Source organism: Danio rerio, chromosome 19, assembly GCF_052040795.2.
Source record: "Danio rerio strain M-AB ecotype USA chromosome 19, GRCz13ab, whole genome shotgun sequence".
Lineage (NCBI taxonomy): Eukaryota > Metazoa > Chordata > Actinopteri > Cypriniformes > Danionidae > Danio > Danio rerio.
Genome location: NC_141039.2, coordinates 10,075,369 through 10,096,065, shown reverse-complemented (window position 1 = coordinate 10,096,065; position 20,697 = coordinate 10,075,369). Strand labels below are relative to the sequence as shown.

At 35.8% G+C, this 20,697-nt stretch overlaps 1 protein-coding gene across 2 annotated transcripts; it reads right to left on the bottom strand.

Moving 5' to 3' along the window:
• Nucleotides 1-1,468: 1,468 nt before the first annotated feature.
• scamp3 (secretory carrier membrane protein 3) lies at nucleotides 1,469-17,875 on the bottom strand. Of its 2 annotated transcripts, none has more exons than XM_087294376.1 (9): nucleotides 17,408-17,875; nucleotides 14,008-14,800; nucleotides 13,015-13,852; nucleotides 11,544-11,664; nucleotides 8,610-8,738; nucleotides 6,142-6,301; nucleotides 5,370-5,471; nucleotides 5,137-5,254; nucleotides 1,469-2,500 (listed from the first exon to the last, which is right to left on the bottom strand). In XM_087294376.1, the coding sequence occupies exons 3-9, from the start codon at nucleotides 13,126-13,128 to the stop codon at nucleotides 2,351-2,353; spliced, it is 894 nt and encodes a 297-aa protein (XP_087150502.1). In that variant the 5' UTR covers nucleotides 13,129-13,852; nucleotides 14,008-14,800; nucleotides 17,408-17,875; the 3' UTR covers nucleotides 1,469-2,350.
• Nucleotides 17,876-20,697: the final 2,822 nt, after the last annotated feature.

Here is a 20,697-nt window from a genome sequence, read left to right as displayed (position 1 = left end):
GTTAATGAGATCAAAAACGATTCATTCACTATATGCATACACCCTGCGCAGCAAAGGGGTGTGGCCAGAGGCGCTGTAATGCTTTAGCAGAGAAAACTTAAAATGCCGTCCAAACGCTGCCATTTCCACAGAGCTTGTTCTGTTTCTGTATTTGAGCTTCCAAAGGACAAGACACAAAGAGAGAAGTGCTTACAGTTTAATTTTAATTATGTTCCAGAGAATTATAAAAAATATATATAGCAAGCATTTGACAAAGGACAGCTTCCAGAATCTCTCCCAGTTCAGTGCTGGATTTGGCTAAAACCTCCTTAAAGAAGGAGCAGCTCCAACCATAATTGACGAATCTGTGGATTGTGAGCCTCAACCTGCAAGTATTTTTATTTGTTCAAATTGATCTATAACATGCACACTTTCTAGCATTAACAGTATGTTGTTGCGAGGAAGTAAACAATGGGAAATGCTGTTTGGCACCGCTAACAATTTAGATACAAATTCATATTATTATCAGTCAAACCGCTGTACACACACACACAATCTTCACCAGCGCTGCAGTCTCTCTATGCAGCCACTTTCCCTGCATTCTACATCTTAAATAAACTCTCAAAAGATATGTTAATGTTTTATATTACTTACACATGCGTATAACTCGAATATATGTGAAGGACGCTAGTCAGATTTTAATTTAGAGAGCAGGTGTGAGTATCATCCTTTTAATTTTCTGTCTGTTTCAGGCTCAAACTCATACGGCTAACAGCTACTCTGACTTAAGTATATACACAGCGGAGGCACAGTGTGTGGTATTAGATTTGTGTCGCTTTATCTGGTGACGTGGAGCCGATCCGCGAATCACAGCACATTATGTTAGCTGACCAATCAGCGCCTCATGAGGCGAGCTTTCGGAGGATCTAGGAAATATGTCAATTGTTTTCATGTAAGTAGCTGTATATAATCAAAGTAAGATATACGAAAAAAATAAGGTAATTAACATTTTTTTTTTACTTTGAATCTTATGAACACAACCAAGCCTTAACAAAAATACACTCCGGACCACCCCTTTAAACTTTATAGCTTTACAAAAGTAAACACTGCTTTTGATACAGATTAGTTATTAAACATAATCTTAGACTAATAAATGCTTTAAAAAAAGTATTTAACTAACGTTACAAACAAATGGAGCTATGTAAAGTGTTACTTATTGTATTAGTTTTATATACAGTTATATACTTAATATACTTTAGAATACATTCTATGCATTTATGTATACAAAAAGCAATTGAGAATTGTTGTCGTTACTATACCCATTCAAAAAGGCAATTCTTTGCAGCTTAAGTCAATATTGTAATAATATGACATCATGATAAAAGCAACAGCAATAATCGCAACACGAAAATGTAGCGGGTAAGTCCCAGCGCCAACATCCAACTACCTCTAAATCGAACTAAACCGAGTCATCCAAATACGAACTGCGTAAGATGCATATTCATGAATTTTAATAAAACAAATAACACAGTGACAAACACAAGAACATACAGCAGCAATACAATAACAGTAAAACAACCAAATAATACTTCATTTAGGCATTTACTATAGTGTAGGACAAAGGTTTGTGGAAAAAAAAGGCTACAAATCACAAAAGCAATACATATTTTGGCCACAACGATCTCCGCAACTGTAGTTTGATAAGAAAACTGGAGTTTTATATCAACGTATCAAGTTTGATTCAGTAATCCGAAGCTCTAGTTCAGGAAAATAAACCATTAGTCAGGTGTCAAAGAGGTAAATACAGTAGTTGAACATGCGTTTTCATAAATAAAAGTCAAAGCAAGAAATCCACCCACCAACAGACTAATCAAGTGAATCATAAATCTCTAAACTATGATATTCCTCGACTTCTGAAGAAAAACGTTTGGCAAGTTCAGCTTTATTTTTTTGTATCCCTTTCATGGCCGTTAACAGCTATTTACACACAATAAGGAAGAAAGTCAAGGATAAAGTGAAGGCAGAATGTGGCACGTCTGCTAACGAGACCTTACACAAGCTTTAGGGATGTAAAGAGAGACAAACTCGGGGGTCTTAGGTATTTTTGTTATCTTTAGAATTATGAGTGACTTTTTCTAGCGTGATCGATGGAGTACATATGTAAAAACCATCATTTCAAATCAAGATCCTTTTTACACGGCTGAACCAATAAACGAATTCAAAAAGAAGTCCAGTGTAGTTTTACTATGGTTATGAGTTTGTTTTACCTGGTGTGCATGCAAGTGTGTTGGTTGACTAAGTGTGCTAGAATAAGTCACTTTGTCTCAAGGCTGTTTAACCAGTGATGCCGTTGAACCTCATTTGTTTTCCTCTATCGGGGTGCAGTGAAGGCACCCTGTGCGGCGGAAACGGTGGCGTTGGTGGCTGCCTGGCGCACGGCCTGATTGGACAGCACACCGGTGGCGAACTCAGCCTGGGCTTTCTCAAAGCTCGCCTCGGTCTGTCTGTACATAGAATGAACCTGCGGGAAGACAAACGCAAGCAATTAGCATTCAAAATAAATCTATTAAATAAACTAAAAATAATTAAGCATAAAGTGCTGTTTAAAGGATTTTTAGGATATCTATAAGCTAGTGTGCTCCAAAACTGTGACAAAATTCACATTTATAAGATATAAACTGATATAAACATGTAAAATTTGTAGTTTGTCACCTCCACCTAAATGGTTCAACGGTTTTATTCACCTCACCTCATAATTCAGTTTCTCGTCACATCATAACCAATCAAATGCTCTCTAGTATCTAACATGCCCCGCCCCTTCAAGACGCTTCTCATTTGCTTTTCATTTGATGCACTTGTTGTCACTGACAGAACGATGAAGAAACAAACACTATTGGCTGTTTTTAAAAAGAGGGAGGAGCTACATTATGTCCCACCCTCTCTTCATGTTTCGGTTGAGATTACGTAAAACATCGAATATAAGTGCACATTTCAAAGCACTTCACGGGACCTTTAATAGCTTTAAAGGCTGTCCATGCCAAGTGTGATATAACTATATAAATAAATGATACATTTTTTTGCGTCCACACTGACGAATGATTTATTCGGCATTAACCTATTGTAAACAGCAGATGTCCTCAAGTGTGCTACTAGCGCATCTAACCAGTGAATGTTTACTTAAAAATGTATTAATCTAATCAAATGAATTTAGCTATTGTATCTAGCGAACTAGTTTGAATTTAGTGAACACGGGTATTTTCAAAACGCCACTATTTTTCTGCGTGGTTTCGCTGTTTGTCCACATGAAAACGAAATATCTGGTGACTAAAACAGAAACTTTCAGAAAACTCTGGGTACAGAGTATGGTCATGTGGACATTACAACTAGAGTTTTTCGCCTCATGACGCCAGCGTGCACGCTGTTTTCTCCTTTCTGATTGGTCAAAAACGGCGGCACAGTGACTCAGTGGTTAGCATTGCTGTCTCACAGCAAGAAGGTTGCTAGTTTGAGTCCCAGCTGGGCCAGTTGGCATTTCTGTGTGGAGTAAAGACATGCGCTATAAGTGAATTGAACAAACTAAATTGGCCATAGCGTATGAGTGGGTGTGTTTCCCAGTATTGGGTTGCAGCTGAAAGGGCATCCGCTGCGTAAAACATATGCTGGAATAGTCGGCGGTTCATTCTGCTGTGGGAACCCATGATAAATAAGGGACTTAGCCGAAGAAAAATGAATGAATGATTGGTCAACACGGCTGGGTTCACACCAAACACAGAAGACTTGACTGAGGCAAATCCTGCAGGTTCGTTGCAAACACGTCGCATATTCCGTGTTGTTCATAATGGTAATCTGCCTCCGTTCCCACGTTTGCATTGACTTGTATGCAGTTTATTTGCGACAATACTTAATTCTCCCATTTGGTGTGAACCCAGCATAAAAGTGTCATTATCGCCACCTGTTGCTTCGGCATGACCTTTAAATCCACCACAGTGCGCTTTTACGTTATCATGTGGACAGCTATTTTTTTTTAAATATAAAATGGGGAAAACTTTTTTTGTTACTGGTTATTTATTTAAAAAATTGCTTTTGTTATTAATTCTGGAGGACAAACTTGCAAATAACACTAATCAAATAGCACTAAGCAAATAAATAATCGGTCTACCTCTGATTGGAGCACCTCTAATACATATTCTGTGAAGTTTCTATTGCTTGCTTTTGCCATTGATTTTTGTTTGGTTTTGGCAAAGTAGAGTCATTACCATATTTATTAAGGGGAGGAGGCAGGGAGGGAGCACGTGCACTCAGTTTCACGTTTATTCGGATGTGCAAAGCCAATATGCATGGGATTCCGAGTATGCAGTGTTTCATACATCTGAATTTTTTACTGTGTACGCACACTTACAGCTTAGTGCGTCCGCAATGTTTTAGTATGAATTCAACGCAAGTCTTCGTACATGAGGCCCCTTGGAGATCAGATAAATGGATTTAAAAATATAAAACTCAACTGTTTATCTCAAGGAATGTTGCAAACTTTTTGAAAAACTTTTTTAGTATTCCTTTAAAACCCTAATTTGACAGCCAGTGAATGAGTAAAGCAGCTCACACACCGGATGCACCACGACAAGGTGCGCACATGAAATTTGGATGTATCGCACACACGCACATTCGCAAGTTATTTAAGATGAAACTGTTCAGACTCTGTGTCCTTGCAGCGCCAGTGCGCGAACTCTAATAAAAATCTATGTTTAGAATTCTAAAATGCATGGCGCGCTGCGTGGCGTCGAGTGGCATATTCTGTGTGCGACCCCCTTATGGGACCATTCACATGTCACATTTTTCTGCGAGTGCAAATTTGTTATTTCCGAAGTATAATATGTTGGGAGTGACGCACACTTTGTGTGTAATATACACACTTCGGTAGACTAATTACTTACACAAACAGCCAAACACTGCAGTGCTTTTAATATTTTCTCCATAAATAAAACTTAAGAGTTTTGCAGCAATGTTGTGTCAGCTTGTCATCAACCGAAAAACATCAAACGGCAAAGCAGCGCAAGCCCAAAACGTGTTGAAAATGGAGAAGGAAGCGATGCGCTCGTGCTTTCCACTGGCTTTTAGACGCAATATGTTCCCCTAAAAGTCCAACCGCAGCTGATTTACCCTCTTGAGCAGCACTATTCCCATAGCCAACTGTGCAGTGAAGAGCACAGCGTTCATCATCATGATGGCACCCACGGCCTTACTCGTGCTGAGAGCGGCTAAACTCACGATCCATCCACTGAGACACAGGAAAGAGAGAATATTAGAGAGTAACAAACCAGTAGCCAGATGCACAGATGGAATTACTAGAAACAGGTAATCAATATTATTGGCAGATTTGTTGGCACACTCACCTGAAACCCCAACCTGGGATCCCAATAGTCATCATAACATAAAGCACCAACTGGGCGAAGAACACAAAGAAAAATGCAAAGAAGTTGAAGGAACTGTCACTCCTGTTGAGAAACAGAGAACAGAATTGCATGATGACGCTTGGAAACACACTCGGATGGCATATCAATTAGAATCAGTGATCAATAATGTAAGCATTTCAGCTAAATTTTGTAAAGAATACTTAGTGAAACAATGTTCCAATGTTTTCTTTGGGTAAACAATTAATGAGTGCAAATGAACACATCAAAAAAGTGTGTTCATTTGTTTGTTTTGGTAATCAACGTTTGACTATGTGCTTCCGCGTTTGAAGTGGCCGTCCTACTCTGTTGATGTCAGTTTGACTGCTTCCGAGACAATATTCTCAACCACTCCCCTCTCACCATTAGTTTGCTATAAGGTAATGATGTGCAAATAAAAGCCCCACCCCCTACTCAATATTCAGCTTAATTTACATGCATAAATTACGGTCTGGCGCAATATAGCTGCTGTCCTGTCATCCAGGTGGAATGCTGCACACTGTTGGTGGATGAGGAGATTCCCCTCAATGTGTAAAGCACTTTGACTGTCTAGAAAAGTGCTATATAAATAAAGGAATGTACATTTACAAAATTTGCTAACAGAGAGAATATCAGGTCCTTTATTGTTTTTAAATGCACTTACTACTTTTATAACAACTGTTTTGAAAAAAAGAATTAGGTTTCACTCTCAGCAAGAGACTATGTTGGTACGTACCTGAAGGCTTTGTACACAGGCCTGTACCAACAGACGAAGGAGCAGGGGGTGAAGAGGAGAAACCAGAGAATGGCAAGACCAAAGCCCACTCCATTATTGGGATCCACACAGAAGACAGCCAAACAGGAGATGAGGTTAATGAGCAGAGTGCATGCTGTGACTACAAGATGAGAAAGACGAGAGAATTGGGGAAAAGAGGAGAGAAAGATAAGAACAAAGGAAAACTGAAGACTGGGAAGTAAAAGCACACGCTCATGTAGTGGTTGACCAATAAACTTGACAAGCATGATGAAACTAAAGCAAGTGTTTAAATATTTGGATCAGTATTTATTTATTTACCTGCCATATGAACATTAAACTACTATTACTGATAAACGTTACTTTACATAGCATATTTGTCAAATAAATAGCATAAGTAGCTTGTCAATGTGTTTAAAAAAATACAAAATAAAAAAAATACTAAGGAATATAAAAAATTATTTAAATCAATCAGATAACACATTTTAGCATGAAGAAGATCATAAAAAATAACAATGACCCAACAATGCACTTTACAATTAAGAGTAGCTATTGGGGCTGTGGGATAAATCAAAATTGAATCACAATTTGAAACATTGCGATTAGCTATTAGCTAATCCCAAAAGGCTGTGGTATGAAATATATACGTATTATTTAATTTTCCCTGCCTAGAGCAAATGTGTGGCTGCCATCTTTGTGTGATAGCCTTACTAGCCAATTAAGTGAGCACACTTTCATTCTGTCCAATCAGAAATGCGCAACCAAACTATGCGGAAAGCCCACAATAAAAAACAAAACAACAAAAAGGAAAGGGCGGACAATTGGGATAATGGCGTCTGCTGCTTCCGAAGCATTAATAGACAGTAATATCAAAGAAAAACAGGACATAGGTAATATGGGAATATTTTGGTTTCAAAATCACAGACACCAAACAATAACAGGAAATTTTTAAGAGCAGTTGCAAAATTGTTGCCACGGCTTACAGATTATTGACCTGAGGCTTGACCACAAAAATAAATCGCAAATCAAATAGTAATCGCAATATCTGTCGGAAAAATCACAATTAGATATTTTCCCCAAATCACACAGCCCTAGTAGTTTAAGTTAACTAAAATGAAAATAACACAACTAAAAATCATTACTGTTCAATAAAATATAATAAATGGTGAGTGAAAAAACCTAGCCAAATCTTATTTCAACTAATCTAACAAGGTGTATAAAAATAACCACAACAAATGACATCAATATGAATAAAGTACACCAAAAAGGCTAAAACTTTAACTCAATTTTAGATCGAGAACGAAAAGGAACAAGCTATTAGTAAAACATCAATAATTCCCCAACGCTAGAATAATAATTATGGATTAAATGTCCTAAAACAGAACAAGAGTTCTTACAACTTATTATTTGATAGCTATTGCACCTAGTCAGGTGAAGACTTTTGTAATCTATTAATGAACTATATTAATAAAACTTACATCTATTAGAAGTCATTTTAAACACAGGAAAGTAAAATTAAATGGTTTGTCTCAGTCAAGAGACAACAGTAACAGTTAAAATAGTATCTATGAATTACTATCTGTGAAGAAGTAACTAAATCATCTCAAAAACATTGCAAGAGTTAGATTATTTATTATTTATTTCCAGGATGAAACTCATGCTTTTATCACCAGCAGAATAGATTACCGTAACAGCCTCCTCACTGACCTTCCCTAAAAGACAGTTAGACATATCTGACTGGTTCTGACAGTTCTGACCAAAACCAGAAAATCAGAGCACATCAAACCTCAGGCTCCTTTACACTATTACTTAGTACTATTACTTGTCTATAAATCACTAAATGGCCTAGTACCTCAATACATTACAGATATGCTCACTGAATACAAACCTAACAGATCACTCAGATCATTAGGATCATGTAAATGAGAAATTCCAAGAGTTCAGTCAAAACAGGGTGAATCTACTTTTAGCTGCTGGAATCAGCTTCCAGAAATGATCAGATGTGCTCCAACATTAGGCACATGCAAATCAAGACTGGAAACACATCTGTTTAGCTGCGCCTTTACTGAATGAGCACTGTGCTACATCTGACAGATCACACTATTATGTCTTTCTTTTCTTTTACATACCTTTAAAACCTGTTCTTCACACATTTTAATCAGTTTTTAAATAATTACATTTTTCTTATACTTGTTCCTATTCCTGTTTATGTAAAGCACTTTAAATACTATTGTGTATGAAATGTGCTTTATAAATGGTCAAATACTGCCTGAATAATCAGTTTGTCCAATATATTGGTCAATCACCACAATAAAAACTATCAATCTAAAAGAACAGAAGATACATTCATGACTAAAGTCTTGGCTAAAATGCTGGAGAGAAAAAAAACAAAAACCAAAGCCATCCATACACTGCAAATGACAATACGTGCTAAACTGAAACAAACTTACACATCCAGTAGTAGTACATGGTGGTGACGGTGCGCTGGAAGCTTTGGCTAATCTCCAGATTAATGTCCTGATAGAAGCACGGTCCCACCGGGCAGAAGGAGGGCAATGGGGGCCAATTATTCTGACGTGCTGAGGGAGAGGAACACAGAAAGAGATTAATTTCCCCATTCATCAATCATACGCGCTAACATCACTCTATTAATGTCCTGTTCATTACTGCCAAGGTCTAAATCACACTCTTTTGAAAATACCACTCATCCATCACTGTCATCTTTTTAACTATCCCGTTTCTTCATCCCCTCCTCTCTCATTCAGTTCTCATCCATCTCTGCGCCTTCATCATAACCCTGACCAGCAATTTCAGAAACCCATCCAAATAATTACTCCGGTTCTGAAAATATGCTTGCTTTCCCTACTAAAAAAACAGCTTAAACCAGACTAGGCTGGTTGGCTGGTTTTAGCTGGTCGACCAGGCTGGTTTTAGAGGGGTTTTGGCCATTTCCAGGCTGGTTTCCAGCCATTTCCAGCCTGGTTTTAGCTGGTCAGGCTGGGAGATGACCAGCTAAAACCAGCTTGACCAGCCTAGCCAGGGTGGAAGCCCAGTTAATACTCGCTATGTCTAGCTTAAACCAGGCTGGTCAAGTTGGTTTTAGCTGGATTTAGCTTGTCATTTTCCAGCTTGGATATGGCCAAAACCCCTCTAAAACCAGGCTGGTCAACCAGCTAAAACCAGCCAACCAGCCAAGGCTGGTTTAAGCTGGATTTTTCAGCAGGGTTATGTCTATCTGTCTTTCCCTAAAGTGGATTCTTTAACAGGATCCAACAATATGAACAGAAATATGCCAGCAAAGTGTTAAAACTAGTTATGATTATAAAACGTTAATAGCATGTAAATTCTAGCAATGCGCTCAAACATACCAGCAACTTGCTAATTCATGCTAGCTTTGTAGTAATTATGGAAACAATATACTAACAACAATTCATGCTACCAACATTTTTTAACAAGTTATCAAAAGCCAAACATGTACTAAAATGTCAGAAACAAGTGTTAAGCATGTTGTCTGTGTCAAAACTGGCTAATTGATGCTAGCAACATAAAGACACAGTAATAGCATGCAAATTCATACTAGAAAAGTGTTGAGTCATGCTAGTGTGTCCCTAAACATGCCAGCAATATGACTTCAATTCATGTTAAACTGTGTGTGCTAAAATGCTAATGTATGCTAATAGCAAAATGTCAAAAACATGCTAGAGACATGCCAACTCGTGCTGACAATGTGTTAAACATGGTAATTTATACTAACAATGTCGTGATGTTAACAACATGCATGTAATAATATTGTCAACATAATGCAAATGTATGCTAGCAACATTTTAAAAGCATATCAGGGCTAATTCACAGAAACAACATGTTAAACTAAAGTAGATAAATATGCTAATCCATGCTAACACAGTTAAATGTAAAAACATGTAGCTAGCAACATGATAAAAACATGAAAAAAGTTAAAACAAGCTGACATGTAACACCAAACTAATAATGTTAAAGATGTTCATACTCATACATAAATATACAATAAAAATATCTGAGACAAGTGTTTAACATTATATCTGTGTGTCAACCCTGGCTAATTGATGCTAACAACATTCTGAGCATGCTAAAGACATGGTAACAGCATACAAATTCATACTGGAAAAGTGTTGACTCATGCTAGCATATCCCTAAACATGCAAGCAACATGACTTCAATTCATGTTAAACTGTGTGCGATAAAATGCTAATGTATGCTAATAGCAAAATGTCAAAAACATGCTAGAGACATGCTAACTTTTATTAAGGATATGTTAAAGTGGTAATTTATGCTAACAATGTGCTAATGTTAACAATATGGAAGAAGTATGTCAACATATATGCTAGCAACATTTTAAAAGCATATCAGGGCTAATTCACAGTAACAACATGTTAAACAAAAGACAATAAATATGCTAATCCGTGCAAACACATTTAAATACACGTAGCTAGCAGCATAATATAATACATAAAAAATTCAAACAAGCTAATACATGTACATGTAATAACAAGCTAATAATGCTAACAAAGTGATAAAGATGTTCATGCTAACACATACTGCCAATGTGGGATAAGATTGCCAGAAACATGCTAGCTAGTGTTTAAATGAGCTAACAGGTAAAACATCCTAAAACATTTTAATAACGTGGTAGTTTAGATTAGCAGCATGCTAAAACCCATTAGCCAGCCTAGGAATATGATAACATGTAAGTTTCACATCCTTGACAGTGGTAAAACATCCTATCCTCATGCTAGCTGTGTTTTTATACACATAAATGTGTCAGCCAACATGCCTAAACATGTTAGAAACGTTCTTACGACTTTATAAGTTTGAATGTTTAGATTATAAAGCTCTTTTAAACATTAAAGCAATGCTTTCTCAAGCTGACAAATTTAAATGAGTTAGCATAGCATGTTCCACTAATCTTGATTACATTGAAACCTGTGGTTTTTAAACACACTGCTTGCTAATATCATTTTCTGTGTTGATTGTTGTGGCTGCTTAATTAAATGTAGAATTAAATATGACAAAATGTGCAAATTGAGCTGAGAGATCTTCACTTTTTCAGCAGCTGAAAGTTTTTTTTTGTTCAAAAGACTTCCATAATGCATGTAGATAAGCGCAATTTATGAAGAAATTTTCACAATTTTACGAAATTGTGGCTGGATGTTAAGTCGTCCCAATGTGAGTTTTAAAATTTTGAGTCATTTTAAGCATTACAAGGATTATTAAAAGCAAAACAAACTGAAAACTGCCATCACATATATACACAATGCCAGCAGTAAAAGTCAAATCATTTCCTTTACATATAATTACATTAATTATCTCAATAATATCAAGCTATTTTCTCTGATTCCCTCACTCACAGGCTCCAGATCCAAGTGCATGAGCATTCAGCTCTCTTTCTCTTCTCTCCAGCTCCTGTGCTTTTCTTTCCAGCTCCTCCTGCTTCTTCAACAGATCTGCTGTGGTGGCATTTACTGCAGACTGAAACAGAGAGAGGCCAGTTAATAAGTCATGAAATGCCTAGTACTTTCCTGTCGCTATTACTTTAATAAGCATAAAATGGGCACTAATAATATTAGATTGCTGTGATAAATGTAGATAGTGTGTTAAATGGTGAAAACAAATAACTTTTTCGTTTAAACTTTTAGCTTTATAAGCAGTTGAATATTATACAACATTATTATGCACTGTAATATTTATTATACGCTATATTATATGGATTATACTGTATTGAATGAAATTATACACTATATTCTATTATATTATATATAAAATATAATATAATAAAAATAATTATATAAAGAACATATAGAAAGAATGTATATTTTATAGAATACATATAATTTTAGAACATATTTCAGAACATGCTTTTTCACATGCACTGTTTTATTATCTGTTAGATTTAGACTAATCATTAGTTTAATGCGATTATTTAGTGTTAATTGTGTAATTAAGCTGATTTAACAGTCACATATGTTTAATGCTTGGATAATTGTGTTTTAAAATATATCGTAAAAATATTATATAATAATTAAATATTTAAATTATTTTATCTTTTTTTTTGACTTGGATAATTTTGTTTGATTTGATTTGTTTTATTTTTAGACTACTGGTGCATGATTACTATATTGTTTTAGAGAAAAGCAAAATAGTAAGAGTTTAAAAATACTTTTTAACCATTCAAAAGGCTGGAGTCAGAAAGATTTTGTTTTCAAAGATTATATTGTGAAATAAGAGTACAATTTATTAAAATATATATATTTTTTGTATTTAAATGTATTTCATATTCGAATGTATTCTTATTTTGACAAAGCAAAATTTCAGCATCAGTTTGCATCTTTCAGAAACCCTTAAAATATGCCGATTTAGTGTTGATTTCTTCTTGGCATCAATGTTGATAACAGTTGTTACTGCTTAATAATGATGTTATTAAACCATAATATACTTTGATTAATACAAAGTGCAGCGTTTGTTATTTTGTAAAACTAGAAATCTTTCTACTGCCACATTTTATTAATTTAATGCACTCTTGCTGAAAAAAAAGAATTAATTTCTCTCTTTGGAAACAAAATATTTTTCATTTTTTTTACGATATATTTTAAAACACAATTATCCAAGCATTAAACATATGTGACTGTTAAATCAGCTTAATTACACACTTAACACTGAATAATCGCATTAAACTAATGATTAGTTTAAATCTAACAGATAATAAAACAGTGCTTTATAAGAGTTGACGAGGGAATTATTGGCTTTAATATAGTAATTTTTTGGAATGGAAATTATATTTTAATCCATAAAAGTAATAAGTAGTATCAAATCAAACAGCACCTGTGACCCGTAGGATCCATAGTTCCTGGGTTCAGTTGGCGTGGTCCTGCTGGGAGGCGTTTGGGCAGGGGGCGCAGCAGGAGATGTGGCTTCATAGGGAGGTGGAGGCTTCATTACCCAAAACAACAAGCAAAAAACTGTAATTATCAACTTAATACAAGTGTAAATAATAAGCACAAGTAAGTAATAAACACAATAGTAATCATTTACTAAAGTAATAATTACAAAACACAATGACAAAGGGTTCTGACAGGACCATTTTATCCTGCACAGGTAACTAAATTTAAAACAGAATTGAAAGTTCTTGCAATCTATTGTACTCCCATCATGTGACGTATTAATAATTAAAGGGGTTATTGACTCAAAATTGAAAAATCGGTCATCATGCGCTTGTTCCAAACCTGTTTGAGTTTCTTTCTTCTGTTGAACACAAATAAATATGTTTTGAATAATGTTATAAAGCAGAAGCCATTGACTTTCATAGTATGCTTTTTGTTCCTAATATGGAAGTCAAAGACTGCCGGTATCTTCAAAATCTCTCGCTTTGTGTTCAACAGAAGAAATAAATAAATTTAGAACCACTTAAAAGTTCTGTGAAATGAAAATAAAGTTTTTTAGATAAATTTTAAGTACGGTTTAAGGAATTCTAAAAGCTAGTGTGCTGCAAAATCAGTGACAAAATTCATATTTTTCATATATAAACCTTATATAAACTATACAAACTTCCGGCTAAATGTTTATGTTTATATATAATGTTTATATCACATCATCAAATCTTCTGACCAATCAAATACTTTATAGCAGGGATGTCGAATTCAATTCCTGGAGGGCCGCAGCCCTGCACAGTTTAGTTCCAACCCTAATTTAACACACCTGATCAAAGCAATTGACTCCTTCAGGCTTGTTTGAAACCTACCAGTAAGTTTGTTGAAGCAGGGTTGGAAGTGGAACTAAACTGTGCAGAGCTGCGGCCCTCCAGGAATTGAGTTTGACATCCCTGCTTTATAGTATCTAGCATATCCTGCCCCCTTCAAGATGCTTCTCATTTGCTTTTCATTTGATGTGCTTGAGCTAAACCACTCTGCATTAAAAACAAATCTCTATTGGCTGTTTTTAAAGGGGAGGGGCTGCTATATGTCCCGCCCTCCGTTTAAGAAAATGCACATTTCCAAGAACTTCACTGAACCTTTAAGTGTAAATAAAAAGGAATTTTTGGCTGAACTGCCAGTTTAAAGTAGTGTTTCTCAACCACGTTCTAAGAGGACTGCCAACACTGCATGTTTTGGATGTCACCTTTGTCTGTTACTCCAATTACAGGTCGTTCAGTCTCTGCTAATGAGCTGATGATCTAAATCAGGTGTTTTTGGTTAAGGAGACATGGAAATGTGCAAAACTGGTGGTCCCCCAAGAACATGGTTGAGAAATACTGCTTTAAAGACTACACTGTCAAAAAGTAGGGTTACACATGATTTATTCATCTTGTCCCAACAAAAATCAATTAAGTTAACAGTTTTTACAAATTTAATTGGATTGAACAGAAAACAATGAAGTTGTCTCAAACAAATCTGAAGAATTATGTTGTTTCAGCTCATTTCATACAAGTAGTTTGAAAAAGCAGCAAAAATAATATTTGGAGTGTACGCTGCTTCTATGTAAACACAGTCCGCTGGATACTGGTGTTGATTAGAATGGGAGCATTTACCGCTGTTTGGTTGTTGTCGAATGGGTTGTAGAGGTCCAGCGTGGCATAGCCAGTGTTGCTGCTGTGCTGAGTCACTGATGGATCCTGCAAATATAGAGGAAACACAGCTTTCAGCTCATTGGCAGAACATGGAGGATAGTGATTGAATATCTGGGCTGAAGATGCACAAAGAAATAATATTTGTTAAGCCAGGCTCATGGTGGATCTGAGAATGTAAGCTCACAAACTTTCACTGAGAATATTGTACACATTTCTTTCTTTTTTTAAACTACTGTAAGTATCCACCCCTGAAATTAATAGAATAAAAGTGTTTAATTTGTTATTTCTCAAAAACAGTTCAGTCTTCAAAAAAAGCAAGTTATAAATTAAATTATATTTGCATTAACATTCACTTTCAGATTTAAAAAAGCTAATGTTAACAGATAAATATATGAATTTATCAACAAAATTCAGTCTTGAAATTGTTTAATATGAATAAAAAGCTATGGTTTAGGCAATGATACACTTTCAAAGGCACTTAAAGGTACTTTAAACAAATCCAGGTCCAAAATAACCTCAATAATATTAATTATTATATTAATAAATTATATGCCTCTCTTATAAGTTTAAAAGGTTGTGTTACTTAAAGGAACAGATCACCCAAATATAATAATTTACATAATAACTGGTTCCAAACCTGTTTAAGTGGCTTTCTTAAAAACTTAAGAAAGAAATTCAAACTTCTGTTGAGCACAAAAGAAGATAATTTGAAGAATGCTGATGGAAAAACAGCCATTAATGTCCATAGCTTTGACCCTTTACTATGAATGTCAATGGCTGGTTTTTCCAACATTCTTCCAAATATCTTGTTTTGTCTTCAACAGAAAACAGAAATTCATAAAGGTTCACAACCACTTGGGTAAACTATCCCTTTAAAATACTGTTTAAACTTCCTGGGAAGAAAACATGGTGTATTATGTGACCCTTTAAACAATTACGAAGTCTAAAATCAGGCTAAATGCATTAAAAATAATTTGCAATCATGCTTGCAAAAAATACATGTTTTTAAATGTATACTGATCTTTACATAATTAATTAATTAATGATAATACTATTACTATAATAGTATTGATATTAATTAGTTTAACACATTTTACAACACATTTGTTATTTTGCCAATAATTAAATTCTTAACTTTTTATATTATTACATGTTTTTCTTCACTAATCTTAACTAATACAGACTTGGTATGGCAAACTGTTGTAATATTTAATCGATAACCCATACTAGTATCAATTTTCATGTTACTAGTTCTTATTTTTTAGATACTAGTAGAGCATTTTAGATAAGTGTTTAAACACCAGTGCCTATTCTTTAGATACTAGTGCTTTTTTTTAAAACATACTAGTGCTTACTTATTAGACACTAGTTACTTTTTATTAGATACTAGTACTCACTCATTAGACTAGTATCTATTTAATAGGTACTAGTACTTATTCATTAGATACTAGTACCTATTAAATAGCTAGTTATTTTTTATTAGATACTAGTACTCATTCATTAGATACTAGTACCTAGTAAATAGATACTAGTACTTATTCTTTATATACTAGTACCTATAAAATGGCTAGTTTCAATTTTTTTCTTTAATTTCTATAGGGATCTATCATTGAGATATCAACTATTCAATTTTGACTAGATAGAGGTAAAATTGGTTTTATATTTGCACATTCGTTCATTTAGAAGTTTACCATGTTACCTTGAATATTCGATTGGAATTAGCATGCAATTCTGACTTCTAAACAACATTAACAATATCTAATTCACTGTGAACAATGTTGTACTTTGACAGTCATTAGCTGCTAATATGATTTCCCTATTTTAGAATTTGTAAATAATACTTTTCTGAAATTATATTATTAAGGAGAATATCTGAATATCCAAATATAAAACTAACTTTACCTCTATTTTGATTAGTACATGTTCCAGGACTAGTACATACTTTTATGTACTAGTAGTTAATCATTAGGTTGTAGTAATTATTATTTAGATACTAGTACAGGGGTGGCCAACCCTGTTCCTGAAGAGCCACCTTCATGCAGATTTCAGTTGCTACCCATATCAAACACACCTGAACCAATTAATTAGGACGTGAACACCACGTGATAATTACAGGCAGGTGTGTTTGATATGGGTAGCAACTGAAATCTGCAGAAGGTGGCTCTCCAGGAACAGGGTTGGCCACCCCTGTACTAGTACCTATTTATTTGATAAAGTACTTAATATATACTAGTACCTATTAAATAAACACTAGTACATTGAATACTAGTATAGTTTTAATAGATACTAGTACTTATTAAATTGATACTGGTACCAGTAGACTTGGTCTATTTTCACATGGCGTACAATATAATATTTTTAACTGAAACTTTTCATTTCATTGGTTGACTGATCTAATTCAGCTACACTTTGAGCAACAAGTCATCAGAAACCGGTTAGTCAAATTTAGATCAGAATGAAAAGCATTAAAAGAGATCAACCATTTAAGAACATTCTCTTATCCCAGTATGAATGGCCTGACATCTAATAAGCGTCCAGTCTTATGACAGCATCACAAGAGCCACGGCACCTCACAAATAAGGCCACAAATGAAACGCACACAGTTCCCTAATATACACATACAAAGTCCAAAACAGCATATATTAACATTACCTGAAATGGGTTATGATCATCAGACGAATCGGGAAAAGTTGTGTATTTTGACATCTTGGTGCTGGTTTAGATCTCGCCAAGATGTAAAAACAGGTTTAACTCAAAGGCGATGACCAGATACAAAGCGAAACAGTGTTGTTTAGCGGATAATTACCGGTAAACCTCAATCCAGTTCGGTAAGTTCCTAGTTATTATAACACAATTCAAGCAAAACAAATCACGCCGCAACCGGTTAACACTAACTAGCTAACCGACCAACATTACAGCGAGACGTCAGGTGTCCGTTTCAAATCAGTAACGTTAGCACATACTGTCCCTTTTTTACAGTGGTTTTCAGTCTTCTTTGGTATTATCAACTGTTTATGTATTTCCCTTTGTTAAATTTGACAAGCGACACGGTTTTGTTTCGATTTTACTCTGACAGCGCTTGTGTATCGCTGCTGTACAGGAAATGTGTTCATATCACATGACAGCGGTGTTGCCATGTTGCGTAAAAAGATCAAGCAAATTAATATAAAAAAACAAAGCGATAATTGATTCGTTCTAGAACAGTTAATTGGTGTTTATTTCGTTTTTTAAACCATGTAAAATGTAAATATTTACTAGAAATAATATAATTGTTATAATCGTTGAATGCAAGTGTCTGTATTTAAAAGTGACTCTGTGAAAAGCATTCCCAACAATGCTTATAGTGAATGGGCCGACATGGCAACCTGGCAGAATAGCGCCAGGGAAATACTCGTGTCACATGACGGGGAAGAGCCAATGAGAAAGCGCTATCATGTTGCTGAAGGGGAAATGTTTTTGAAAAGAAAAACAATCAATCTGTCCGTCTGTCTGTCTGTCTGTCTGTCTGTCTGTCTGTCTGTCTGTCTGTCTGTCTGTCTGTCTGTAATTCTATCTATCTATCTATCTATCTATCTATCTATCTATCTATCTATCTATCTATCTATCTATCTATCTGTCTGTCTGTCTGTTCTGTAACTTGATAGATAGATAGATAGATAGATAGATAGATAGATAGATAGATAGATAGATAGATAGATAGATAGATAGATAGATAGATAGATATAATTACAGACAGACGGATAGATAGATAGATAGATAGATAGATAGATAGATAGATAGATAGATAGATAGATAGATAGGCTATCTGTCTGTCTGTTCTGTAACTTCGCCTATCTATCTATCTATCTATCTATCTATCTATCTATCTATCTATCTATCTATCTATCTATCTATCTATCTATCTATCTATCTATCTATCTATCTATCTATCTATCTATCTATCTATCTATCTAGTGTTTCCAGTACCCCTTTAAACCACTGGTCGTCACTGTTTCCTCGAAAACGTAAACGACGTCACTTTCTCAGTGAAACATAAATGGGGCAACGGGGCAAGTTGTCACAGAGGGAAGATTGCTGAAGGCTTGAAATTCTCAAGTCATGTGAGTTCACATGGATGACAGGAGGGCAGAGAGTCAGTCATATGATACCTCAAAACACAAACAACCCCTCACCCAGACCCACACACATTGACCCTCCTGTGTATCTTCTCATAAACCTGTTTAATTTGCTCCATATAGGCTACACATTCAGATCAATTTATAAATGCTTAATCTCACTGTGTGTGGATGTTGCTATCTCTGATCGTAGATCTTCTTCTGTTGGAGGTAGCTATATGACATGCTCCAAAAACAAAGCAGCACTCTAACTTGACCAGATGTGGATGTTAAACACTGAATAGAAATTTAAAAATCCCCCAGTTTGCTTTGAGACAGAAAGACTCCTGGATTAAATTATTTGAATGTCTGATCTTGGTGTGCAAGCTTCCAGTAAAGTACAGTGCATTTATCAGTGAGCATGACAGTGTGGTGGTAAACAGGACTGCGAACTTACTGGAGAAACAATATGCTCTTTATTTCTGAGTTCAGAAGGAGGTTATACTAAAGTGACAGTGCTAATTCCCTAAACCATCTTCTCCTTCTCTTCTCTGAATGGGCGTGTCCTTCTGCTCTCCTTTGAAACCGCAACATTCCTCAGCCAATCAAGCAAAGCGTGGCCCCATGACATCATCGCCTGTGGAATGAGCTGACATGAAGCCCACACTGGTGAGTTGCCAAGGGAACTAGCAGGGATGGAGGGAGCTTCAGTGGACCGCGTGTGGGTTTGTGGGTTTTGCCCCTGTTTCGCAACAGTATGGTGTCAATTAAAGAGGGCCAGAAATCAGGATCTGGGCCTCATTTGGTGCATACCACCACCACAACGGCCTTAAGCCACATGAGGCAAAAACTAAATACATAATGACGACTTGATGACCCGGTTCTAGAGTTTTTGCATTATTAATCTTGTTAACGAGGTGAGCGGTGAACACACCAGGCGTCACAGCGGATATGAATAATATGTGCAAGTCTGAAAGCATTTTGGCACAATCGCGGAATTGTAAATTGAGTCAAGAAGCCCAAACAGACACATGGAATGCGTAAAAGTTAATGCTGAGCAACATGTCTCACACAAATGTATTCATCCACACAGGCTTCTTCATCTTGCTTATATACACTATGAACAGCAGCTACGCTAATTATTCTCTTTATTCTCTATTTCACCTGAGGGTACTCATCCCGAAGTCCTCAGATTATGCGGAGTCACTGATTGGATCCAAGACCAGCGACGAGATGATCCCAAGGTTTCCATATCCGGGACCAGGCCATATCCTGAGCTGCTGCTGCGCTGATGGTCATGGGGGAGTGGAGAACATGAGTCTGATTCCAGCGACGCTCCAGGGACAGACGAGTCTTCGCTGAGGCCATCTTCCAGCCTCCACCGCGGTGACTGAAGCTCTGCACAAGACTTTTGACCAGCGGAGAAATTAAAATGGTCGTGCCCAACTGAGTCTGGTTTCTCTCAAGGTTTTTTTTCTTCACTCCCATCAGGTGAAGTTTTTTTTCCCTCTCCGCTGTTGCCACTGCCTCGCATGGTTCAGGATTGGTAGAGCTACGCATACGATGAATTTGCTCTTCAGTGTTTGAACTCTCAGTAATGATTAAATCACACTGAACTGAGCTAAACTGAACTGAACTGAACTTAAACACTAAAAACTGAACTACACTATTGCTATGACCATTTATGTGAAGCTGCTTTGACACAATCTACATTGTAAAAGCGCTATACAAATAAAGCTGAATTAAATTGAATTGAATAAATGTGCATTGACTACATTTCCACATATATTTGTCATATCTAATATGATAGCTACACTTTAAAATCCAGCAGTCAACTTTATCAAATGA

Coding starts and splice junctions, on each gene's coding strand:
- scamp3 (XM_087294376.1), bottom strand. CDS start 13,128: ATGAAGCCTCCACCTCCCTATGAAGCCACATCTCCTGCTGCGCCCCCT. Junction 11,665..13,014: donor ATGGATCCTACGGGTCACAG/GTGCTGTTTGAT, acceptor TCTCTGTTTCAG/TCTGCAGTAAATGCCACCAC. Junction 5,472..6,141: donor CCTGTGTACAAAGCCTTCAG/GTACGTACCAAC, acceptor GTTTCTCAACAG/GAGTGACAGTTCCTTCAACT.